Source organism: Eublepharis macularius, chromosome 2 (genome assembly GCF_028583425.1).
Source record: "Eublepharis macularius isolate TG4126 chromosome 2, MPM_Emac_v1.0, whole genome shotgun sequence".
In the NCBI taxonomy this organism is placed as follows: domain Eukaryota; kingdom Metazoa; phylum Chordata; class Lepidosauria; order Squamata; family Eublepharidae; genus Eublepharis; species Eublepharis macularius.
The window spans coordinates 33,219,236-33,246,404 of NC_072791.1; the positions used below are offsets into that span (position 1 = coordinate 33,219,236).

General features: G+C 40.7%; 1 protein-coding gene across 2 annotated transcripts in view; it reads right to left on the bottom strand.

Moving 5' to 3' along the window:
- Positions 1–318: 318 nt before the first annotated feature.
- Positions 319–27,169, bottom strand: part of DGLUCY (D-glutamate cyclase) — a 55,809-nt gene continuing 28,958 nt past the window's right edge. For both annotated transcript variants that reach the window (XM_054971743.1, XM_054971742.1), the window contains exons 3-13: positions 26,954–27,107; positions 25,927–26,125; positions 22,148–22,298; positions 20,484–20,606; positions 18,033–18,230; positions 16,523–16,783; positions 16,299–16,398; positions 15,627–15,775; positions 9,137–9,256; positions 7,063–7,214; positions 319–1,451 (exon numbers count right to left, since the gene is read on the bottom strand). In XM_054971743.1, the coding sequence (XP_054827718.1) occupies positions 1,308–1,451; positions 7,063–7,214; positions 9,137–9,256; positions 15,627–15,775; positions 16,299–16,398; positions 16,523–16,783; positions 18,033–18,230; positions 20,484–20,606; positions 22,148–22,298; positions 25,927–26,125; positions 26,954–27,107 (1,751 nt within the window). In that variant the 3' untranslated portion in view covers positions 319–1,307. The remainder of the gene's footprint in view (positions 1,452–7,062; positions 7,215–9,136; positions 9,257–15,626; positions 15,776–16,298; positions 16,399–16,522; positions 16,784–18,032; positions 18,231–20,483; positions 20,607–22,147; positions 22,299–25,926; positions 26,126–26,953; positions 27,108–27,169) is intronic.

Below are 27,169 nucleotides of genomic sequence, written 5' to 3' on the forward strand. Positions count from 1 at the left end.
GACATAGGACTTTGACACTTGAAGGCTTATACCCTGAACATCTGAGTGGTTTCTAAGGTGCCACTGGACTCAGATCCTGCCATTGAGTAATGTTATGCAGCAAAGTTCTACTCTACTCTGGGCCAAGTACCTAAGAAATGCATTTAGTGGGGTCTTAAATTTGCTTGGCTTGTTTTCTTTGCACTTCTACAATCTACTCTACCCTGACCAAGGGGCTCAGCCAGACCACAGCCATAATTTTTTGCATGCAACAGAACTGAATAGGGATGAATACCACATGTTTATCATCAGCTGCTGACACGGACATGACCATAGCCAAGATAGTATAACACATATGACTTAAATCAAGAGGACTGAAGTCATCTGTTGATCTGATTGCTGTTTTACAATGATACACTGTTGAATGTATGAGGACACCACACGATAAACTGCATATGGCTGCTGTCAGCAGCAGGAGGGCCATTGCATAAGCGTATTGTCATGGAAAAGAGTATAAAATTCCAAAAGCTGAAAGTCAGCAGCAATGAAAAGATGTTTTATTTGAGATTTTGGATCATTACAATGATTATTGAAATTGTTTGACTATACCCATAATTACTGGGCTGCTTATATATCAGTTAAGTGTTGCCTATTGCCTAGCAGAATATGCTCTCAGACCTCAGTGAATAGTTAAAATTCCCTTATTTCCTCTGCTTCATCTTAAGGCTACTGCAGACAGAGGACTTCTTCATCAATCCAGCAACACTGGATTTATTTTGCTTAACATTTAGGCCAGTTTGGTGTAGTGGTTAAGAACAGCAGGATTCTAATCTGGAGAACCGGGTTTGATTCCCCACTCCTTCACTTGAAGCCAGCTGGGTGATCGTGGGTCAGTCACAGCTCTTCCAGAGCTCTCTCAACTCCACCCACCTCACAGAGTGATTGTTGTGGGGAGAATAATAACATACTTTGTTAATTGCTCTGAGTGGGTATTAAGTTGTCCTGAAAGGCGGTATATAAATCGAATGTTGTTATAAATCAAATGTTACTATAAAGCTACGGTGATTTCGAATCTTGCTTATCACTTGGTGGTATTTCAGTTGGTTCTAATAACAGATACTATCCTTACCATTGCTTTGGGGTTTATCTAAAGTTAAGTAGTAGCATTGTGCTGATGCAACAGACTCCATCGTAGGGAAAATACCTTTCAGAAGCCATACAGGTAAGTTGTTTTTAGGATCAAGATAACAGAGGAGAGAAGCTATTCTCAACAAAGCAGTATTGTCTGCACTGTGCTAAAGACATACCAATGGATCACCACTTGAAAGTTATTTTAGAGTTTCCTCCAATAGCTTCTCAATTATAAAGGAATGAGTGTCATAGAATGGCAGGCCATCTACTTCCATTGCCAGACTGGCAGTTATTCCACTACGGACCTGGTGCTGCTGTAATATGTTCAGTAACTTTTCTTCCTAGAACAGAAGTCAGACAGCATTGTCAATATCCCCCTCATTCAGGCACTGTTGATCATGACTGTCCCGCTAATGAGACTACCCATTCATTTTTGTTTTCGTTAACACTACTGAAACACTGCAACTCTATTGTTCTCCCCTTAAATAATCTTTCATAATCTGATTTTATTTGCTCCAGTGGGCATCATTTGTATCTAAAGTATACAAACAGAAGGAAGAAAGATTTTTTATTCTCTTGTCTGATACGAGACATAAAAAAAGAAATAAAATGTAAACGTTATACAATTCTTTACAATTAAGAGCCTATGTATGCTCCATTAAACTACCAGAACACAAAATAAACATGGTACCCTATGACATGGGCAGGGAGCATTGACATGACATCAGTGCTTGAAGTATGGGGGAAATGTAAGTGAAGACCTTAACAAAATCCCTACACTTCACCTTCTCAGTCCTCTCAATTTCTTCTGTCCTATTGGTCTTCAGACAAGCCACACCTCCAGCTCTGTTCTTTTAATGTTCTGTACAAATTACTCTTCGAATACGTGCATTGCCAAAAAACATGGGGAACCATTCACCTACAACAGTAATCCTTTTTCTCTTTGTTCTAACAGAGCTTGTGAGAGACAGAGGCCTAGAAAGGGGAATGTATCGCAATTCTGAGCTGTACTCAACAGAGAATCCCCCAAGGAAGGGGTATCAAATGAGATGCAGAATGAATGGCATGAGATGGCAGTGATACACAGGTTAGGAAACACCTGGAGATTTTGGAAATAGTGTTTAGTGAGGATGTGATGTCAGTGTCATGCCCTGTGATGTCACTTCCAGGTCAAGTGACAGTGTGAGGTTACTTCTGGATCACTTTTCTAAACCTGTCCTTTCCTGTGATGTCACTGCTGCCTTTCAAAATTCAAACACAAATTCCCTGAGGTTTATCAATTCCTGCCTCTCCCCTACTTTTCCCACCTTACAGTAGTTGTAGGCTTTCTAGCTCACAATTAAACCGGGAAAAGAATGTTAACTGTTGCATCACTTTACTTGTTTCTCCCTCTTTATATGCATCCCCCTCTAGCACTGACAACTTGCCAGGTTAGGGTAGAAAGGTGGCATAGAAATGTTTTAACTAAACAAATAAAAAGAAGTGGGTGCTGATTTCGAAAGCTGTAAGAGACAGCACTGGGCCAGTTCTAATGTGCTCTGATGCAGCCATGAGCACTACTTTCCACTTGGATATAAGAACTCTACATAGGTCTTCCCTCAAAGTCAACTTAGGGCCAAGCTACAAGTGACGAAGTACACTTGAACGGCAAGTGAACAGATTCACATGTAGCGCAAGTGAACGGAGGAACACATGTGAGTCTGTTCACTTGCCGTTCAAGTGTCATACTGTCACGCAGTTTCTACGCATCATTTAATATGTCAATCTGCTTCTGTTTTGTTACAGTCTTTTTTCAGCTTTTTATCAGATTTCTGCTTGTTTTCAAATGTCTGATGTATTGTTTATTGAATATCCCAGCCATTGATCATATTGACTTACATTGTGTAATCCACTTTGAGTCTCAGAGAGAAAGGCGGACAATACATAACAAATAAATTGGATTAAATTATATCCACTACCCTAAGTTTGCTATCATGAAATCCATTTAGTCTATTCTTAAGTCATGTTAGAAGTGTCTTCAGAGCAGTTTTGACAGAGACAAGAAAGCAGGTTACCCAAAGTGATCTTTGGGATAGTGACAAAAAGTGATGCGTCTGTCAGGTATACATAAATATATTCAGCACTGGGACAAGGACTAGATGGAACACTACGTTCTTAACAGGATATATGGAACAGGGCTACATTATCTCACGTAGGCACTTGGCTACAGTAGGAACTACCCCTACATTTGGGTGTGAGCTTTTAGTAAATTCTACAAACTTGAATGGGGTTTTTGTTTCCTTTTAAAATTTGTCTTTAATGGAAGGTAGTGCTGAACATCAGGAAAATTTATTCAGCTTTTATTGGTGGTGTTCACAGTAAAAGCCATCATGCCAGGGAAATTTTAATTTTTTTTTCCTCTAGAGATTTGCTCTCATTAACTTTTAAGATTTTTCGACTGAAACTTTAAAGTGTCTTTCCATTATCTAATTACTAAGAAAGCTTGACTTCGACATATAAGAGGCAACTGAGGGATCCATCTGTGATAAATTGTTGTTCTTTGCAACCTCTCATTAAATAAATATTAAACTATGATATCTTTCATACTAATGTTGTTTACAGTGTACAGACCTCATGATTTCAGTGTCAGGTGTGCCAGCGTTATAATGACTGACTTTCTCCCTCAAATGCTTCTAATGCTTTCCGAACAATTATGGAAGTCCAAAATATGAAAGGGAAACTGGAACACACAGAGTGTGTCAAAGACAAACTAGGGACAGCCAGGGAAGAAGCGATAGACATTGTGCTGAACAATGCACAGTTTGACAGCAAGAGAGGAGGTGAAGAGAGACGGGAATGCTGAAGAAATAATGGAAGCAGGAAGATGGACTCAAGTCAAGCTGGAATGCAGGAAACTCTGGTCAAATCTGGAAGGCGGAACAGAAGAACAAGCTGGCAGAATAATATGTAATGCTTGACCCACAATATAAAGGGGAGCAGTAGCATTAAGAACAATTGGGAAGGAAATGTTTTAGCTGTCCCAGCAATTTCTTCCAACTGATCCTCATGCAATATTGATACTATGATTTAGCAATATGAGATGGTACTACTGCAGAACGGATTGAAGGTTACTCTTCTCTGTAACCTTAGGAAATCTTCGGTTTAATCACAATTTGTCAAGATGTCTGATTTGGGTGGATTTCCTAAACCATAAAGTCTTCAGTCTTGGAGTAGTATATAAGAGGAGGGGAAAGTGAGGAACTGCACAAGTCAAGGACTTCCAGCTCTTTCTCATCAGGAACACAATATAGTTAGTGACACGGAAAATAGCTACTGTGTGTGGTTTGTGAGGACCTGACTTAAAACATCTCTCCCCCATTTTAATATGTTCTTATTTTCAAACAATAGCAGAAAGTCAATACCCAATAACGTATTTTTAAACTATTTAGGGAAAACACCTCAGACTTTAGAATCTGTTTTCCTTTCTTAAATTTGGAAACATAGATCACACCTGCCAATGTATGTGCTAGCAGTTTCACATGTCATTCTATATTATGTTTCACTGCAGGTTCTATTAAGCAAAATCATTCTCAGTTTCAATCTCATCCATCAAGCATCACCAGAAGAGTCGTTTTTACCACCTGAAATATAATTAAATGAAAAATATACTATATTGTAATATAAAAGACTGAAACTACAAATGGGGGGAAATTTGGTGAAATGTTAATTGTTTTTTCTATTTTACAGAAAATGTATGTTTTAATTTCTTAATTATTAGGAGCAATGGTTGAGAGGTAAATCAGAAATAGTAGCTGTGGCCCTTTGTATGAAATGGGTTTCTGCTATTATTTCTATTTTCGATTAGGGTGAATAGGCTGGAGGGAATGATTTCAAGTGTAGAATGGGTAGGTCGAGATGGTTGAATCTTTCTACTGCCCACATTTTCTATCCCTGAAACTGGTTTCCTGTAGCCATTTTTTTTCTCATGAGGATGTAAAAGGGGAAAAGAAGTAGGGAAGATGGTTCAGGTTATTCCTGAAGTTGTAGTATAAATGGTCTTCTCTGCCCTGTTTTACAGGAGTTCAGCACAGTCCACATTCTAACTTACTGGTGGAGACAATAGTGTAGTCTTAACATGATTTCCCACAGTCGTGGCCAATTTGTTAACGGAAGAAGTTCCTGGTCATCCTCAGCAACTTTTTTCCCGCAAGGTGGAACTCAAGTACTGTTTTAAAATACTGTGTTTTAAATTTTTTTGTAAGTTTTACTTACAACTCAGGAAGCATCAAAATGTCAAATTTAGGTTGGAAATTAGATAACGCTTCATAATTAGAAGTGGAAGAGTGGAACAGTCTCTACAGGATCCTGGAACAGGGATGTAAAAATTTGTCAGATGCAAGTTAGGTGGACAAAGTTGTGCTAGTTGTGACTGACATCTCATGATTTCAGTTCTGATGCTTTCGTGGCAATAAAAAAATGGTTTGTTCCTCACATATAAACTTGGATAGTCTCCCCCGCCTCCACCCAGTATTTATTGTGGAATATTACCAGAGAAAGGCTTGTTGGGTGGCATCTGGTGTAGACACTCAATTAGTCTCTTGGGGTTGGCTCACTGGATGAGGGCTTGTTCTTATCTTTCAACCCCTAAATGGATTGTGGCCAGGCTACCTGAAGGATCACCTCCTCCCATTTTGTTCAACCTGGCCAGTTAAGAGTTTTGCCTCACAAGCTCTGCTCTCTCTGCCCCCAGCCTTCGGATGTAAGGCAGGTGGCAACCAGAGACAGAGTCTTTTCAATAGTCGCAGTTTGCTTATGGAATGTCCTTCCCCTTCAGGCTCACCTGGATCCTACATTCCTTTTTTCAAAATATTACTGTTCACCCAAGCTTTCAATTAAAAGGTTGATTTTTTTAAAGCTATTTTAGTCTGGAAACTATTTTTAGCTGTCAGTCGTCTGTTTTTATGGTCTGTGTTTTATGCTGAGCTGGTTTTTTCAATGCCGGATTTTAATTAATTCCTTTTAATGTTTTAATTATTTTGTATTTTGTAAGCCACCTCAGGGAGGTTACAAAATTTTCTAAATAAATGAATCAGTTTTACTCAAGTTCATTGTATGCTTGAACTTATTTTGGATCGGGAAAGAGTTTTCATCCTAATCAGGCTAGCAGCCTTTTATTTTTTCCATTTTTTCCCTTGCTATATGTCATTTTGCTCAATTGCTATTTGGTCTACAAGTAGATGATCTCTCTTGGAGACATGCTGTCTTCAGATTGTTCAAGTGGATTGTGAGGTGTTATGCTCAGTTCTTGGAAAGTGTACCAATGGCTATTTGTCTCTTTCAGCTTTTTTATTTTATATATGTATCATCTACTGAGTTATGTTGTGATCTAACAGACACACTCCTTGCTTTAAAATTAGGGACCTAAATGCTAGATTCAGTTTGCTTCTATGCTGAATATAGGAATAAAAGTATAGAGGTGTTTCTAGTCTCATATAAACTTCAGAATCTTTGGGGAGACCGAAATTACCAGTATCCAAGCTACACAGCATTCGAGTCAGATCTAAAATATTGCTGCTTTTTATCTTTTGCTCCATTCGCCTCTGGTACAACCCGAGATGTATTTTTGCACCTAACACAGTTTAACCTAATTAAGTTAACATGATATTTTTTTTGCTCAATATTAAGAAAGCTACATTGTGTATTCTTGGACTTTCCATCAGACATAACATCTCTGCCCCCTCTGTTTTTTACATTTATAATAGAAAAGTTCTGGTGCCCTCCAAAACTGGCTGTCTCATTTGTGATTTTTTTGAGAGAATGTGTAAGTACCATTATTTCCTTTATTAGCTCCTTCTCTGGAGACACTTAACCGAGCTTATTTCCCATGGCTATCCAATAATCACAAAAAACTGAGGGGACAAATGTCAATATCCCACGATACTCTTTCTGAATAATCCTCTTCAAAGGTAATACCTTAACCACAGATGGAAGTGCTGATGTCCAGCTCACTTTCTCAGACAATCTGGAGAATCCAACAGCTTTCCTCAAATAGCACTCATGTACTTCACAGGTATTGAGAATATAAAGTGCACAAGCAACAGCATAGCCTCCCCAATTTGAAACCCCTAAAAGAAAAAAAAAATCCATAAACTGGAATACTAAAGCTTTAAATGCTGCTATGATTTGAACAATTAGTCAATCACACAATGCATGAGGAAGAGGGTTGCCAACTCTCACAGATAATTCAGTTCTAACAGCTGCACAATAAGAAGAATTTAGAAGATGCATCTTTTCCCATCCCTTTGTAATCATGCCAGATTCTAGTCTTTTAAGAAAGATACAAGAAAAAACTGTTGATAAACTGTTGACAAACTATTTTTCAGCGAGAAAAATAAAACGCTGCATGCTATTGAACAGTTTGCTTAAGTTTAACCATTGAATTTCCTGATCTAAAGAGATACTTTGAAATATTTGGTTGAACTGTATCTCCTTCAGATCCAGCACTTATCTGACCCAGAGATTAATCCCTAAACAAAGGCATAATTTTAACAAGAGATCATAAATTAAACGATCAGAGACTGCTTTCCAGTGCTTGTGTGGTGTTTTTAAAGGATGGCTATGAAGACTAAAACTTAGTTTGTATTCCTTAAGGGTGGGTCATAGTGCAGGAAAATCTATTTGTTGAACTTCACATGCTCTGCAAATGTAACTGTTTAGATCTGAGGATGATTGTTATACTATATTCAGGAATGGCAGGTGGAAAGTAATGAACAAATTATGGCTGATGTAAAAATGCACTGGATCCATTATGGTTGCATATAGTCAAAAAGGTTCTATGCACCTAACACAGCCCTCTTGGATCCAGATGAACTTCTGCAGCCTGCCACCTACTACAGGAAATTAACTCTTTGTGATACTGCCTGCCCACTTCAGGCTGGACCTGGATCTCTGCTGCATGTGTGGTGATGACGAGGGGTGGGCAATCTTGGAGTCATATACCAGTTAATTAGCTAGAATTATGCTGATCTGGCATAATCCAGCTATATCAGTTCAAACAGAAGAAAATTGGATCAGATCTGGGAAGCTGGATACTGATGAGCGGGATTAAACCAAGTTTATTTGGTTTAATCCATCAAACACTGCAGGCTGGCTTCTCCAAGCATTTTTTTCTTTTCAAGCATGGGGGTGGGACAAGACTGTTTCCCTTAACCCATGCCCTCACAAGCTCCCCATGCTCCCACCTGGCTCCTTTCTCAGCCTCTCTGCCTGCTGCCTCCTGTTCCCCGCCATCCTCATAGCTTGTGCTACTTTCTGAGTCCTGCCATGGACTCATGGAGCTTGCCTTGGCACTTCAAGCCAGTTTGTGCCATTCCCCCTCACTCCTGCTCTGCCTCAACCGCCTGTTTTTTCCCCACAGGGGGGCTGTGGATTCACCCCTGAGCTCCAAAAGAGCTCGTCAAGCCAACTTGGACAACTGCCTTATCCACCCTCCCCCACTTTTTTCAGTTTGGGATTCTCTGGTTTGACATTGGTGCCTGTGTTTCACTTTGGTTCTGTTGAGCGTTGTTGGTTCAGCTTGCATTGGGAGTGGGACTTGCATTGGGACTGAATTTTGGCCAGGGGCTACTATTGCTTAAAGTTTCTGTTTGCTTGGAAAGCCTTGGAAATGTTTCCCCCATAGAAAACAGTGCAGTGTGTGACTGGGGGCACCTTGTTCAGGGGGCCATAAAATTAGCAAATTGTTTCCCCAGAATCATGGAAGAAACACCATTGTCCTCCTGTGGGGTGATATTTAACAGGCTGCTGGGATAACAAGCCTGGTGTCAAATTCTGGATGCTACATGACTTCCCCATCTTGAAAGTTCCTGGTCATGCACAACAGATTACAATTAGAATGAAAGCAAATTACAGACATTAATTAAGGATACGTATCTATTGACATAATGTTTGGGATATGATGTGCACTGGAGGATTTGTAAGATGTGTACATCAACCACCAAATTAATATCTACCGTAAATGATCCATTTTGGTTTGTTCATATCTTACCTGCTACAACTGCAAAATCAGCTTCCACATCACAAGCAATAATTTCTCCATTTTGAATGTACTTCTTCACAGCTTCTTTTATTTTTCCCATTCCTAATTCATTTCCTCCATCTCCAATGCCTAAATTAAAATGGGAAAAGTCACATTTTGAATCTCATACAAATGTCCAACTATGAACTTTTAGGGGGTTTTTTTGTTTAGGGATTTTTTTGTTAATAAACAGCTGGGTACTTCAATTACCAAACCAATTAAGGCTGAGAATTTTCTCTGAAGCCACTTTGGTTCTATTAATATTCTTCAGTGGTAGCAGAAAACAATTGTTCTTTCCTATTGGACAGAAGGGAAAGTGAAAGGAGCAAGATTTTGTATGAAATGCCTCAAAGACAGACTGCCCGCAATGTGTGGAGGAAGAAAGTAAAACTAGTCCTTGATCCTCTAATCCTTGAGCCTCTAGCATTTAACTCACAAGGTTCTATCTCATCTAAGGACGCTGCAAAAATGTGAGTCATTTAAACTTTCCTTGCTTGCTGTTTTGTGTTGAGTTGAATACCTTATCTGTATCACTTCAATTATTTGCTCACATTTAAAAATAAATAGCATTTCAAGCAGTTGTGCATTTGCCTCGGGGCAATTTCCAAAATGGTGGTTGGCTGGGTAGCTGCCGCTGACATATACCATTTATTGGCTTGCTTGGATTATACATGCCCTGGAGTCATCATGAGCAGGTCACATAGGGTCTTCATGGGCAGCTAGTTTACAGTAGAGGCATGCAATCTGGGTTCAGTATTTGGTAAAAAAAAAAATACTGAATTTTACCTGATTCAGAAAATTCTATATTACTGAACTTAAAAAGGATTACCGAATGATTACTGAATTAATTTAAGTTTGCCAAATTTATTCGGTAAAATTCGGTGAGCTTCAGAAATTGTAGCTGGGCTGTTCCTTTGCTAAAGAACAGCCAAGAAATTTTGCTTCCCATCCTTTTTAATCAGATGGGAGGGGGAGAAGGGAGTGAGGAGTGAGGCAGAGGCAGAAGGGAAGGGGAAGTCAGTGCAGGAGCTCTCCTTCTCTGGCCAATGGGATTCTCAAAAAGCCAAGTTGCACCTGCCCAATGTGTGTACTCTCTGCACCCTCGATCAGCTCCAGGTGACTTTGAGTTACCAATCATGTACTTCACCTCCTCTCCTCTCCAGTAGTTCACACTAGACCCTCTTCCACCTGCGCTCCAGTGACAGGGAAGGTGAGCTAGTTGGTGTGTCCTGAACTGAGACAGATAGGTTCCTGTTGACTGGCAGTGCTCGTCGCTGAAGGAGGGTCAAGCCCTGTTGTGATTATTTCATCCTCTTCCCTTGAGCTGTCTGCTTTGTTGGGGCTGGCTGTGCCTGACTGACCCACGTCACAGGCAGTATCTCAGTCTCCAGGACAGTGCAAAATGGAGGCTGACTCCCTGCAGGGCAGTTTAAGAAAGGCACTCTCAAGGAGTCAGCCTCCATTTTGCTCTGTCCTGGAGATTGAGATACTGCCTGTGACGTGGGTCAGTCAGGCACAGCCAGCCCCAACAAAGCAGACAGCTCAAGGGAAGAGGATGAAATAATCACAACAGGGCTTGACCCTCCTTCAGCGACGAGCACTGCCAGTCAACAGGAACCTATCTGTCTCAGTTCAGGACACACCAACTAGCTCACCTTCCCTGTCACTGGAGCGCAGGTGGAAGAGGGTCTAGTGTGAACTACTGGAGAGGAGGTGAAGTACATGATTAGTAACTCAAAGTCACCTGGAGCTGATCAAGGGTGCAGAGAGTACACACATTGGGCAGGTGCAACTTGGCAGCAAAATGAACACCTCAGTGATAAAAGGCAGAGAGGAGGCGCAACCAGTTGTGGAAGCAATGAGTTGAATCACCCTCAACCCTGCCATCACTGAACCTGACTCTGCCTAGCACTTGCGACCCTGGACAGAGGTCATCCTTCACGCGGTAAAGATTCTCAACTTTCCTGTTCGTAGCAGGAGTGGAAGCTGGTTTTAAATTCAGGTCCTTCAGCAGTTTCACAAAACCTTCAATCACAGGGAAGGAGATAGCAGGAGTAGAACCAGAGTAAATATGTTGCAGGATTTTATCCATGAACTTTGGTTCAGCAGAAGTCACATCAACCTCCAGAGCCTTAGCCATACGTTGCAGGAATTTACACCCTAAAGGCATACGTAGGGGATGCATCCTCCAAAGGGCCAATCTCTCCCTCAGGAGAATCTGATAAGGGAGAATCACTGGATCTATTACGTTCCATACCAGCATCCACATCTGGTTCCAAAGGGTGTGGGGTCCATCTGGAGCCTGCATAGGAATGAGCTCTCATGGAAGGAGATCTGGATTCCCTTCTAGAAGGACGATCCGAATAACAGGAGCCCCCCCCCCCTGTAGTGGCAATGAGAGGTCCTTTCATCAGGCAGGTGATGTTCTCTCAAATAGCTTCTTTAAGAGTAGGGGCTCATCCTGTATCTGGAACGCCCTCTGCGTTCCTGAGATGATCGAGAGGACCAGAAACCATGGGACAGTGATCTAGGACATCCCGATGGGGTGGGAGGTTTGTCCACAAGAATGACATCCTCCTCATGGCTGCTCTTGGAGTGAGGGGGCACTGTGGGGCGATGGATGATCCCCCGATCCCCTGTGCTTCTTTCCAAGGGGTTCAGAACCAATGTCCCCCGATCATTCAGGAGGATTTTGAGCCAAGAGCATACTTTCTAGGATAGTTTTATCATGTTTAGATGATTGATGCTTCCTCTTTTTCTCTTCTTCTTAAGGTCAGAGTGGACTGGTTCTGGAACTCATGTCGGATCCGATGGCATCGGAACCAAAGCAGGGTCTTCATGCTGTTGTGGTGAAGGTTGGTCCAAGATGGTAATTGGAGCCGACGGCACTTCACTTCGGGGAGTCTTGGAACTGGAGGCTCACGAAGGAGCATCATCCCGTCGGACCCGAGGGGAAGAGATGACCACAGTCGACGTCAAAGGCGTTCGACTGCGAGGTGTCTTTGAGCCTGATGATATCTTACCTGAGATGGTTGAGATCGGTTCTGAGGCACTTCGGACCGAAGTCGGGGTCAAACACAGTGGTGGTCTAGGCTCCGAATGAGGTGGAGAAGAGTGGGAACACGGTGTTTTAGAGCTGGTTGAAGCTAGACCAGGTCGGGTAGTGGAACCGGGCAAGGCAGAAGATTGTGCCTTAGCCGGTGGGTCCGTTGCTTCCATAGCACATTTCCACAAGGAAGCTTGCAGCCTACCCACCCTCTCAGATCTGACCTTTGAGGTGAAGGCTCAACAATGCTTACAAGTTTGCCTATTGTGGGTCTCACCCAAGCAATAAAGGCAGCTCAAATGGCCATCAGACTTAGTCATCTTTCTGTTGCAGGAGACACACCATTTGAAGAGCGCTCTTTCTGACCTCGTCGAAAGATTTCACGAGCGGAAGAGCTATGAACCTCTTTCATCGGTGGCAAAAGAGGAACTGATGGTATGTCGGGGGCGCCCCACCTCTTAGACACCATTTTTGGTGGGAAAGAACGGCCGCGCATGCGTGCAGAGAGGCAGGGGCACCCCCTGGTGGCATTGAACTATAAAATCTCTGAAATTGGCAGGCCTGTGTGTGCGCAGTCCCATGTGGGTCTGCACAGGAACACCATAGATGACTCTTGAGTATAAGTAAGTAATATTCTGTGGCTTAGACATGCTGTTATATATTCTGTTTATGTTTCTTTATGTATTGTTTATTGTCTTTTTCTTTTCAAATAAAAATTAAAGAACCAAAAATGCCTACATTCAGTTAATATAAACGAAAATGAAGATGTTCAATTTTGGGAGTCTACCAAAGTAATTGCAAGCCAAACCTAATAAACACTGAGTAAGTCAGGCAAAATGAGCAGCGCTAGAATAGAGACAAGCCACACATCTCCCTAACTTAAGCAAAAATGAAACATTTTCTTTTACACTGATTTTTTAAAGAAGTACAACTTATGAAAGATGGGGAAAGCTGTGCAAAAAAAGTACATGCATGGAATATGTTAAATCCACTAGAGCACATTCCAAAACAAGAGACTTTTTTGGGTTTGCAAACAAATTGTCATACAAAACACAGTGGTGACTGAGCACCCTGATCTCAAAACATGCAAAATAAAACACACAAAACAGGGTAGCATGCCCAGTGAAGTTCTCTCTCCAAAACCCAGATTAGTACAGATAGACCAGCCAAGAGAATGTACGTTGAATCTTGTCTGGAATTAGTAATAATATGAATAATGAGATGATATTATCCAAATAATTATTTATCCATTTTTAAATGAATTCAAAAAGCAATCAAGCCATATTCTTGGTTGGATCCTATGATCCATGGACCCAGGAATCTTACTCAGGGTTGGAAAGGACTGTTCAAGGGGAGGGGAACATGGGGCCACAGGACCCACCTGGTTTAATAGCTATGCATGTTGGGGTGCTGCAGTGGGGTGAGGTAAGGGGATGAAACGTCTCCCTTCTTCTGTGCTATCAGGGCAGCTCTGGTCACGGAAGACACAGGGCACTTTCACCTCCTTCCTGCTGCAGCCTCCCAAGACTCATGTAGCTATTAGGCCATGCAAGTCTCACAATTTTAGAAATAAACTCTATTTGGGGTGGAGAGAACTCCTATAAGGGAGAATACCTGAAAGATCTGTAGTTCAAAGGGATCCAAACCAACTAAAAAGGAACACCAAAAGGGCATCTGTGTTTCTAGATATGGCACTCCTGTAAATAAACGTCTCTTGTTCCACCTAGAGACCTATCTACGTTCATAAACATACACAGATTTTTTGTGTGTTCTGACCATTAATTTCATATGTTGGAACCAAACTGAGTCTGCATTCCTTTGTAATTCAAAGAAATTTTTGTTCTGCTGGTACATTCTATTATATGGCACTATAAAAAATCAGGATTGAGATTTGACTCCACATTCTATTGTAGAAACGATTCCCTTTTGGTGCTGCAGAACCACCTTGTGTCATTTTTCAGGAGCAACATTTCATTCATTTATTTTTATTTTACAAAATGTACACCATACCGTTCTGTCCTCATAAGGGCCACTAAGGCAGCTAACAAATTAAAACATACATAACAAAATCACATCTTAAAATATGTTAAAAGCAACAAAACTCCACATCATTAAAATGATTAAAACCAGATCTAAAACACGTAATTAAAACAATCAGCAGGAAGGAGGCTCACCAAGGGACCTTCAAATAAAACAAAAAAAGTCTCCACCCACTGACAGGAGATGGCAACAGAAGGGGACAGACAAGTTGTCCTGGGGAGAGGGTTCCAGAGTTTTGGTGCCACAACTAAGAAGGCCCTTTCACAGTCTGCAACCTGCCAAATCTCAAAAGGTGGGGGCACCTGAAGTACGTCCTCCAAAGGTGTTCATAGTGGTAGGGTAGGTTCATAAAGGAGTAGGTAGTCTTTTCAGGTATGTTGGTTCCAAAAGGTCAGCAACCAGCACCTTGAATTGTGCCCAGAAACAGACTGGGAGCCAGTGTTGATGGGCAAAGACTGGAATGATATGGTGCCTACTCACTCCAGTCAACACTTCACAAAGGCAGCCCCAAACAGAGCACATTGCAGTAATCTAATCTAGATATAACCAGTGCATGCACCACAGTGGCCAGATCTTTCCTGCCCAGCTGGAGCTGGTAAAAAGCACTCCTGGCCACAGTTGCCACCTGCTTACCCAGAAGTGAGCACCCCCAGACTATGGACCAAGAGCACCCCGGCTGTGGACTGTTTCCTTCAAGGCAAGTTCAACCCCATCCAGAATAGGTGACACCTTAAATACCAGGCCAGGACTTCTGCTCACCAGTAGTAGTTCTGTCTTGTCAGGATTAAGCTACCGTTTATTAGCCCACAGTTCAGGGTTTCTGCAGCCTCCTTGGGATCAGCCAGAAATGCAAGACAGAGCTGCAAGATAGAGCTGGGCATCATCTGCATATTGGTGACAACCTAGGCCAAATGTCTACATGGCCTCACCCAACACTGTCGTGTAGATGTTAAAGAATATAGGGGACAAGATGGAACCTTGTGGGACCCCACAGGCCAAAGGCTAAGGGGCTGAACAGCAGTCCCCCAGAACCACTTTCTGAAACCTACCTTCCAGGTAGAAGCAGAACAACCGCAAAATGGTGTGACCGAATTCTAGCCTGGAAAAGTGGTCTAGAAGGGTACCATGATCAATGGTATCAAAAGCTGCTGAGAGGTCAAGGAGAGTCAGCAGCGTTGTGCTCCTTCTGCCATCTCCCAGCATAGGTCATCCATTAGGTCAGCCTCATGGAGATGAGTGGCTGCTGTGGGAATGGAAAATTCCACTCTGCCTCTGGAAAATTTAGACAGCATCCAACCTATTGTGTAATAATAAGTATACTTTACAAACAGTAGTAGTAGTCTACTGGTTAGTGAATAAATAGCATACATTTACCTGTTGTAGTAATTCCTGGGACACTGCGTGCTGCTAGAAAGAGTTCGTCAATGGGATCCACTAAATGCTTAATATTAATTTTCTGTGCATTATAATAATTGCCATCAGCAGCCATCCCAGCACGCTCTATTGCTATCAGGTGACTAAACCTAGTTTGAGGGGAAAGAAAAGGATATTTAATTATGGGGACTGTCACCAGTATTCAGATTTGAACTTGTTAATAGACTCAGTGGTACTTCAAACATTATTTTGAAAACCACCAAGTGGATAAAATGGGGTACATTTATTTTTAAATCAATTAAATCTCATATCTCAGCTCATCCGGTGTGAGGGATCCTTCTATCTGACAAATTCAGATACAACTTGTCATAACACTAAGGGAGCTAAAATATGCACTGGGAGGCATCAACTAGGTTTATTATTATTAAAATATTACAGTCCACTGCCAAAGCTTTCAAAACGTTCCACAACTATCACTCTGCTTTCTTGGACTTCCTGCCATTTCTCATCCCTGACTTACAGCCCCTGTGCCTTGCCAGCCGCCCCTCCCTCTTCCCATTCCTCCAAGAGTGCATACTCTCCTATGCTCATGGACTTCGTTCTTTCTGCTCTCTGATGCTTCTTCCCCTCAGCCGTCCCCTCTTGCCATTACTTGGCTTTTTGGTAACATACTTGGGCTTTTCTGGGTTTCCATCTTCACACAAAAAGTGCAAAGCTGAATCTGCAGAATCGCTCTGATAGCTAATTACAGGAACTGGAGTCTTCAGTATCCCTATACGATAAGGAAATAGGCTATCTTCAATCAAGAAGAAAAACATCTACAGAGATAGGTGAAGTAACATTTTAACAAACAACAAGATCAGTCATTTTTGTTATCACGAAACAGAACACTTTACCTTGTTTTACAGCTTCCTTAATAACCTTCTCATTCAAATCTATAGCTCTCTGATCAGTTACTATAGCAATATTTTTTCCTAGGGCTTTCAACATGGCTGCCATTGCAATGGCTCCTGGAGGCCCATCAGTCTCTTCAGGGGGCTCATAATTGAAGTGAGTAGGAAATCCAGTGGTAATCAACACTGAATGAGCATGTGAAATAGACAGACATGCCTTTAGAAGTTCATCCCAAGAGCACAAATATTTCACACCTCTTTCTCCTAAACACAGATATAATGAAAGAGAGATTGAAATCATTCATGAGAACATTGCCTTGCTACAAAAATGTTTCTCATTAGCAGCACTTGCCTGCACCTTTTGAGCAAGAACTATTCATTGTTGAACAGAAATGTAGGAACTTTCAGTTCTGTTACAGTAGTTATTTCTTCCTGTCCAGTCAACAATATAGGCAGCTAACTTAGATGCTGCAGCAGTGATTAGTTTGGGTTTTCCTCTGCTTGTTATATTGTGAAATCCTCTCTCACCTACCTGTGCAGAAAATTAAGGGAAAGCAGGGGCACTGGAGAGTAGAGATGGGCGCGATCCGCATTATGATCGAAAAAAACCCACAATAATGGTGATCGCGCGATCGTGACCCGGCGGATTATTATTGTCCACGGCCAACAATCCAGCGATCGGGAGGGGCCTGGATCGGGGTGATCGGGCTCAGATCGGGGATCCAGACACTCAAGCACCAGCAATCTATTCCCCTGGCAATGCCTGAGCTCTGTTTGCCCTCCTTCTGTCGCCCTGGAAACCGGAATGGAAGCCCAGCTTTCCTTGATCAGCAGGGCTTCCTTCCAACCATGGAGCAGCAAAGCAGTCACCAGTTGGGAGAAGTTACCCAGGGGAGGGAGGGGGAAGGGGGTGTTCTGTAGCCATGGGCACTCCAATCTCATCCCTGCAAACCCTGATAGGCAGCTCTGACGGCCAAACACAAACACAGATGCCGCCGGCATCACCCACCGTTCCTGTATCGCTGGGAACAGCGGGGCGTCCCTCCGCTTTTGCCTCCACGATCCACAATCCATGATCCACGGATCGGGAATGGGAGATGCTCGGTGCGGGTCGTTAAATCGGGATTGTCGCCAGCGCCGAGCCACGATCAGCTTGATCGTTAATTTTTTTGGGAGAGTACAGCCAAGCATTAATTAAGAATGGTGGCTCTTGGCAACTGAATTTATTTCTACTGTATTCATACAAAGTACTCCAGTAGATGCAAACTTACTACTTTAGTTTTTTTCTGCTCTCTTAAGCACTAGATTCTGGACTTATACAAATCTCCAAGATTTGAGTTACTTACGATTCTAATTACCTAATTAATAGTAGACTAGAAAGTCAGTGTAAAGGTACTTCTAGTGTTTTAATTTTATCTTGGATAGCGCATTTTCTTGCAGCAATTCTATAGTTAATATTTTAGATAATTTTAGACTTGTAACAAGAACATTTTTTTAGTCTCTTTGCTTTCACCTGGGTCCACTCCAATAATCTCTTCTAGTCTTCTTATTTTTTGTACAGCTGCTGCAGATGTGATGCTATAATGCAAAGGATTTTGACAAATATGGTAAACCTCAGGGATTTCTTTGCCATAATCAACTTCAGCATCTTCATCCTTCAAGTCAGTGATAAACATATATCCAGGAGAATGGGTAAAAGCCAGTGAAGCCTCTGAAAAAAACACATATTTTAAGACATCTGCACAGGAAAAAACATTTTCAAGACATCTGTACAGGAAAAAAACAGACCTCTTCATAGGTTGTGCCTTAAATTGGTGATACCACTACTACTATAGTGCCTTAAATTGGTGATACTACACCACTGCTATTATAGTAACATTTTATCTCTGCTACATAAAATAAAATACTTAAAGAAAGCATAACAACAGACATCATAAACATGGAGGCAGAGTAATCATCTAAAATGACTCTCCCAGCCCACCCGATAGCCCTTAGAGTAATTTTCCATAGAAAAAAAGGCCGGATTTTACTGAATTTTTTTACTGAAAATTTGGCAAAAATTTGGGATACTGTTATTTTTATTTGGAATGCCTGGATTTTACTGAATCAGGCAAAATTTTAATCTGAATTCCAAACTGAACTGCATACCTCTATTTCTGACCTTTGATGGGGTTCTGTTGACCCTGGACGATTCAGTTAAGAGTCTAGGAGTTATACTGGACCCAGTGCTGCTGCTAGTGACGCAAGTAAATGCATCTGCAAAGAAGACCTTTTCCGATCGCATACTAGCCTAGAAGATGGCCCCCACCTTGACATGGTAGATCTGGCCACCTGGATTCATGCCACAGCAATATCACAACTAGCCTACTGCAACACACTCTATACAGGTCTCCTTTCAACGCTGATTTGTAGACTCCAGCTGGTACTGAACTCTGTAGCTTGTTTACTTGCAGGAGCTAGAAGGAACATGCATATTACTCCCATTCTGCAGTTGCTCCATTGGTTACTCATCAGTTACCTGGCACAATTCTGTTGATCACTATTGTATTTTGCTCAAGGAATACCCTGTCAGGATCTAACATTTTCTTTGGGTCTGACATACCCTGGGTCTGACATACCCTAGTTGTTAATTATATTGTATTTCACTAGTGCTATGTAATCAGCCTTGGGGTCTCAGAGAAAAAGGTGGATGATCGATTGATCGCTCAATCAATCGCTCTATCAATCAATCTCACTTCCTCAGATCATCCGTACACAGTTATTTTATGCATGGTAATAAAAAACACAAGGGTCAAAGGGGCATGAAGTATGGGAAGAAGGCATGAAATCTAACTGCATAACATTAAAATATAATCAAGAAAAATACAGTGAATAATGTGATATTTAATGTCAGTTTTGAGTCAATTTGTGCAGGGACTGACTTGTTTGTCTTATGCAGAGAGCAGAAGGGTACTGTTAACATATATCACAGTGGAGGATGAACAAGTGGATGAACTCAAGATGGTACAGTAGACATTATTAGGTACTAAAAGAATATTGCCTAAATACATATGGGGTAAAGTTGGCACCTTGGTTTGCTGCAGAATCAGGTCCCTGTGTTTTATCTTTGTTATTTGTAAGAAGCTGTTTTCAGTTGGCGGTTGTCTTTAAGCATGATAGATATAGGTGGTGACTTTGTATATTCAAGGTTCTTAATGTTCATGTTTCAAGAAGCATACCAAGGATCAAACTTTACAAGGCACAATACCTAACTAAGCAAAGGAACAAACGGAGACTCAGGACAAGGAGAGATAGGGTAGAACTGAATTAATCATGTAGACAGCTGCCAAACACTAAATGGATAAATTATATAAGTCGATTTCTTGTCTCCCAGCAAGTCTTTTCTAGAGTTCTGGAACATCCACTTACTAAGAAATACTTTGGAAGCATTGAAAAGTGCTGTAGCTCAGCTCCAGGCACAATTTGCATTGCTTGGGACTTCTGCTGTCATTCACAAAAATGAAAACAAAGGGCCCAATATAACTATTCTGGTGTGCTCTGATTTTCCATTCCACTTAGTACTGGCTCTGCATTAGTATGAATGGCTGTAGTTAACAAAAGGAAACATCTGAGTTCATTATATAATCTTGTGTGAGAATGGACCACACTTTTATTCTCACATATTAATGACAGACTCAGCCTAAATCACACTTTATAGAATGTTTCAGGTGGGTAGCTGTGTTGGTCTGTAGTAAAAGGGCAAGATTCAGGTCCAGTAGCACTTAAAGACCAAGTAGATTTCTAGGTTATGAACTTTCAAGAGTCAAAGTTCACTTTATAGAAAGCTACTGCTGTTATGAAGAGGGGCCTCATGCAAGCCAATAAGCTCTTTGAGAGCAAATTTAGTTCACTAAGGCTAATGTCTGCATTTAATTTCTTTTATTGAGTTTGTATGAAAATTATAATAATATTATTATATACATACTGCAATTCACAATGGCTTCCACCCCTGTTACCCCACAGGCCCAAAAGACTGGAACATCCTCGGAATGAGCTTGTACCTCATCACCATAGTCTACGTTGGAAAGATCTTTGATACCTAATAAACCTAAAATTAACAAATCATAAAAAATCACATTAATATTTCAGCAGTAGAGATGATAGAATGTTAAGGCAGACCAAATGACTCTAGAGTAGATGACTATAGCCACAATTAAACTAGCAATTAAAGCCCGACATGTGGACAGCTCTATATGCGGCCTTGTATTTGTTCTAATGCTAACATCCTTTCCCCCCTAACATTTGATTTTACTCCATACATTCCTTAAATACAATAATGCAAAGAATATACTAATATTAATTATATATATTCCTTGTTTTTGTGTTGCTGGTGATGCTCTTCTAATGATACTAGAACCTGACTGTCAAAAACCTGGCTAATTAGTTCAAATCAATGTGGGAAATTCACACTCACACTCACATTTATTTTTTGGTTTTCATAGCCTCTTTATAGTTGTGAAGTCATAAGCTGCAGTGACAGCAGAAGCTACAACATGTCAAATTCTCCCTCTAAGCAATTCTGAAAGCTCCAGCAGGCCTTTAAGGGACCATAGCCTAATTTCTAGAATAATAACAACCCTATGCTCCCCTGGCTCGTCAGCACTCAAATTCCCATGTTTGTCCTTCTTGCAAACAGTTCACAGCCCTTTCTATCCCTGTATGAATTTCTGACCCAGCCCTACTTGTTTGTGCTTTTTGTTCAACCCAAATAAATAGTTTATTGAAAAAAGACTCCTGCTAATTCTGAAAGAGCCTGCAATCAAAGACTTGGCCGCTAGAGTCAATCTGCAAGTGTCAAAGTCTTTATTTTCTACAGCCACTGCATTAACTGAATCATTTCCAGCTCTCAATTATTTAAGGAGGTTCATAGCTTGTTAACATATAGGTCGAATCAGTGTAAATGATATAGCAACTGGCTGTGATGATTTTGCTGGATCCTTCGCTGATAAACTCTCTCCAGCAGTTAGACCTGGGCTGAAGGTAAGGATCTTGTGCCAGAAGTGTCAGAAGCATCTGCTTGACAGAGTTATATAAATACTCAATAAGCTCATTTTAGTATCTACAACTTAGTTTCATATTCTGTTTACCACTACAAGTCTTTATTGATAGTTTAAAAAAAACCTGTGTTGTTAGGAAGTGGCTATCAATCTTCTACAACTTCAGGGACTGCTTTTATAATAACTAGATATCTTTACTTACAAATAACTAATTATATAGTAAAGTGATGGCAGGCATACTGTTAAGTGCCAATGTGAAATTTTGTTAACCAGCTCCTTGTTCAGAGCTAGTGAATGAGCTATGATCCAGCCTGTCCCTGCTTCAAATCTTGGCAACCTCACTAAGTGGCACAGGCAAACCATTTTCAGCCTCAGCATAAGAACACTGGGCTACTTTACAGGATTGTTGTAAAGATTAGAATGTGTGTGTGAGGTGCTTTGAACTCTGAAAGTGCTATACGTATGTTAAGTGTAGTTGTGTGAAGTCACCACAGGACAGAATGCAGGAAGCATACTGCCCAGCTAGATAAACCCGCCATTTACAATATCATATAAACACCTATAGAAATAAATATATCTTTAAAATACTGACCAGGATTACCAATGTGAACTGGTGCGCCATGTGATTTTTTCATTGGGTAGGTGGTTTGCACAACTGTTTCCAATTTGTCTTTAGGAACAGGTCTCATTGATACCACTAGATTACAGTGAAAATATTCAGAATCACAGCAAGGCACAGCAGTCTGGTAAAGATTTTTTAAAAAATGTCAAGTTATTAAGTGGTAATGAAAAGTCTCTTTTATTTCAAAATTATAGATTTAAAGAACTGTGAGGACAAGTTTACATATTCATAATGGATTTTTAAAGACGAACTAGATGATCTGAATAATTCTTTGTGTTTAAATACATAGTTGCTCAAATCACATTAGTAAAAGCATGAATGGGAGTTCCATTTTCAAAGTCAAATGTGCAGACAAGTGAGACCTCCTCCTATCTTTCCACAGCCCTCCCCTTCGGTAAGAATAGTCATTTATTTCAAAGCGAATGAAAAAAATAATCAAAACCATTTGTTTCTATTTATTTTAAAATTCATGAATGAATTTATCCTATTTGTTTTTATTTCCTTTGGTCTCAAGTAGAAGGATAATATGATCAGAGACTGTACCAAGGGTATTCCTGCCAAATTCCAGAAAATCAGTAGAAGCAGCCCCATTTTATAGGCAATTAAAATAAAGATTCGTGAATCTAATAAAAAGATGCCAGAACATCTAGAAAGTTGTTTATCCATAATACTGAGCTACTGAGAGATCCCCCAAACAAAACGACATCACAGAACAGGGCACTGCAGTAACTACCTGGGGGTCATTCCACTGGATGCATACACTCAGGATCATAGACGACAGGTTAAAATATTACATGATGGATCCAGCAAAAAACATGCGGAAGATGTTGGTGGAGCAGATCTTTCCCTGCCTTCCATTTCTCCAAACAACCTGCCGCTTGTTCAGAAAGTCGTCTCTGAAGATCCAGAGCCTTATGAACAAGACAGACGCAGAGTAAGATTTGGGTCCAGTAACGCCTTAAAGACCAAACAGATTTCCAGGGTATGAGCTCTTGATAATCAAAGTTTCCTTCATCAGATACAAGGAGTGGAAAAATGTATACCCTGGAAATCTAGTTGGTCTTTAAGGCACTACTGGACCCAAATCTTGCTTTTCGGCTACAGACCAACACAGCTAACCACCTGAAACAGAATGGGGTGTTGCAGCAACTAGGGGGAATCAGTTAAAACTGTCTCATCTACTGGTGACTTGTGTTAGAAGACAACAGAGGAGAAAGTGATTTTGCCTGATTTGTTCCACATTGCTTCAGTGCCCTGTTCTATGGTTCATGAGAGAGGCTTTCCCAATCTTCAGAGAGGATTTTCTGAACAAATCAAGGCTGCTCAGGGAAGGAGGAGAAAGATCCACTCCCACTAACTCTTTCTGTGAGCTTTCCTGCTGGATACAACCTATTAACATTATCTTAAGAAGTCCTGCTGCAATACTAACACCTTGCAGCATTTCATGTGTTGTTCTATCGCAAAATGTTTTATAAAGAAAAGCTAGCCAACATAACATAGAATTGGCCCTACAATAAATTGTGTTTACTCCTTCTAACAAAGAATATTAAAACATAAAATGCCTGTAGCAGTTAACAGAAAAGTTCAACATGAGTGTATTTAGTTGTTACTTCTAGCTACCTTTCTTATTAGGTCTCAAGGCAGATTACACAGTTTAGGTCAATAGGATCAAACATTCAAAAACACTGCATCAGGTATGGATTACAGAAATTTGAATACAAACAAAAACCAATGCAGAGCTGAAGACAATGCTGAAACAAAGCATAAGCAATGTAACATGACATATTAAACAACACAGAAACTACTCAGTTGGTACACTGTAGTATAGGCTGAATCCACACTACCTTCCCCTTCGCATTTCTTCCGCTTTTCTTCTGTCGTTCTCCAGCGCGCATTTCCCCTTTTGGTGTTCTCACACCCTTTCTGATAGCGGATGTTGCGCGCCGAATTCTGTTCACATCCCCATTAGAAACGCGCTTCTCGGGGCGTGTCCTTCCATCGCATACGCGATGACATCACCACGCATTTTTAAAAAATTGTTGTATATTTCCGATATATCGATATTTTGTAGTTATGTGGGGTCGATTGCCCCTATTTTTCACTTTGGGTCATGTCCGTCGTTTGCAAGATTGATGACACCAAGACGCATTTCTCCAAAAAATTTATATATTTATGGTTGCTTTGATTTATCGTCATAACGGAAATCTGAAAAAATATATTAAAAAAAAGAAAAGGGCGGTGGTAGAGTGAAAGGTGGAGCAGGCGTCTTGGGAAGGATTTTTTCCCGAGCTGGAATTTCTTTTTCATTTTCAGGATACTGTTGACTCGTGGCTGCAGAACAGCGATATAAGTTAAGTTAAATTTAAAAAAAACCCATAAAACAAGTGATTTACTTATAGGGTAAAAGGCACAGCAACAGAGGAGGGGAAAAAAGGACAATGGGAGTGGTTTGGATTGGGCAGAAACAAGGAGAAACGGATTCTTTTGTTCACATCCGCGGTGCTTGCTGCGCAAGAGACGCGCAAGAAACCCATGAAATATGCGTTAGAAAAAAACCGCGGGAAATCCGGATGTGCGGTTAGAGTATGTGAACTGAAACGGGACCCGCGGATTTTATGCGGGGAAAAACCGGAGGAAATTAGAAGTGTGGATTCAGCCATAGTCTACAGTTCCTATCCCTTATCAAAGCATCTTTTTGAACCATTTTTTTAGTTTAATCCTATTACCTATGTAAAAAAGCACTCCTGACTAATTCAGTTTTGCATAGTTTGCAGAAAGTCAGGAGAGTTGATTTTGCCCATTTGCAAGATGATACCTGTAGAAGGCCCAGCTCAGATGATCGAAACTGCCATGACTGAGTATACGGAGAGAGGCCATGAAGGGCTTTGTATGTGATAGCCAAAACTTTGAATTGAGGCCAGTAACTGAAGAGTGGTCAATGGAGTGACTACAGAATGAGAGTAATAAACATGCTCCACCTGGCTCCCAATAATAACCAAGCTGTGGTGTTCTGGAATCTCAGAGATGACTTTGAGGGGAAACCTATGTAGAGTGTATTATAGCAGTCTACTCTTAATGTTACCATGGTGTGGATCCAGGTGGTTAGATTGGCTATGATAAGGTAGGGGGCCATCTTCTGGGCTACACTGAGCTGGAAGGGGGCGTTTTTTTTGCAAGTGCATTAATTTGCTTCTCTGGCAACAGTGTTGGATCCAGTATAGCCCCTAGGCTCTGAGTAGGCAAGGGTCAACTGATCCCCACTGAAACTGGGGAGAACAATGTACTTCAAGATTTCTGCCTTCCCAGTCAGCACCACTTCCATCTTGTCTGTGTTCAGTTTCAATTCATTCACTTTCATTCATATGACTACAACTGCCAGACAGTGACTCAAGACTTCTATTGCATCACCTGGGGATTTGGATAGTGAGATATAGAGCTGGGTGTCATCCACATACTGTTGACATCCAATTCCAAAGCTACAAAAGGTTTTACAGAGGCATTGAATAATATGGTTATTTTAAATGCTATAATTCTACATGCTATAAAATGATCCAAAGAAAATTAAACGACGACTGTTTTATAGACTGGATTAAACAACTACTGTTTTATAGAATGGATTTTGATCTGTGTAGTACTGCCAAAAATTGATCTATAATTTCTATTTAATAAAATTGTCCATTTGAGATGACCTGTATTTTGCAATTATGAACAAGAAATGCAATGTAATTTAGTTTCTCTTCTGTTCTTACCTTGTACATGCTCACATTACATTTTTGTTCAACATTTCTTACAGGGACACCGACTTTCTGGACTGCCTTTTCAAATGTGAAACTACAGCCTAGATAGAAAGTCACCATGTCTTTAAGCTGTTCAGAATATTCCTTCAAGTTTGTCAGAATTTCAGTACATACTCCATTCTCATATTTCCTGTACTGCAGACAGTCAGTTCTATCAAAAGAAATGAACATCGTCAACTCAAGATTTTTTGTTTGCCTAATTGTAGTCAGTCACTCAAAATTTCATGGCTGCTATGATACATTTGTATGTGCATAAACCCCCTGAGCCCAAATTCTTGAGGTTGTATTTATCATGCTTAGCCCGATCAAAAAATATGTGAATCCAAGAAAAATGTGCACCCAGCATATGTTGGAGCTGCCAACAGCATTAATACATTCAGGATAGTAGATGAGAAAGGATTCATAAGTGTAGCTGTATTTACTTTTGTGGATCAAGACAATAATGTTCAAAAATATTACTGGTCTTGATTTATGGCTCTTAGAAAATCGGGACCAACAGAGTTGACTGGATCCATTCTAGGGAGTACAGGAAATGGCAAGTATATTAATAAGAGTAGGGATTTAGGGATTTAGTCTAAGTTTTGGGGTTTGTTAAAATCAAAATGTTGAAATTTCACATTAAAATTTAGCCATTGTTCATATGAATGTAAAATTTAGTTTTAGGTCTGCATTACTTATCTGAACTTTGAATGCAGTAGCATGTTAAAGACCAACAACATTTTCAGGGTATAAGTTTTTGAGAGTCAAAGCTCCCTTTGTCAGTCAAAGGTGCTACTGGATTTGAATCTTGCTGTTCTATTGCAGACCAACATGGCTACCCACCTGAAACTATCTGAAATTCATGTTCTATGACAAAGGTCTTCACAGTTATAATACTCAAATGTCTATACATGCAGGCAGTTGTACTAAAAAATTACTGCTATATTAATGAGTATACATGCTGAAGCAAAGCTGGCGGGGGGGCAAAGTTCATACATACCTAATATCAGAATCAGTGCTCAGGGTAGGGCACTTCCATTCCCCTGGTTTACTTCTGTAGAGCAATGGAAGGGGCCCATCATTTCCATGGCAAAATTTTTCAAAGTCATCCGCAAGAGATTTGTGCAGAATTATGATATTTGCCTGTTTATATCCTGTAAGCATTAAAAATAATTTTAACTTGTTATACATGCTGTACAGTTACCTCCTTGTTTAT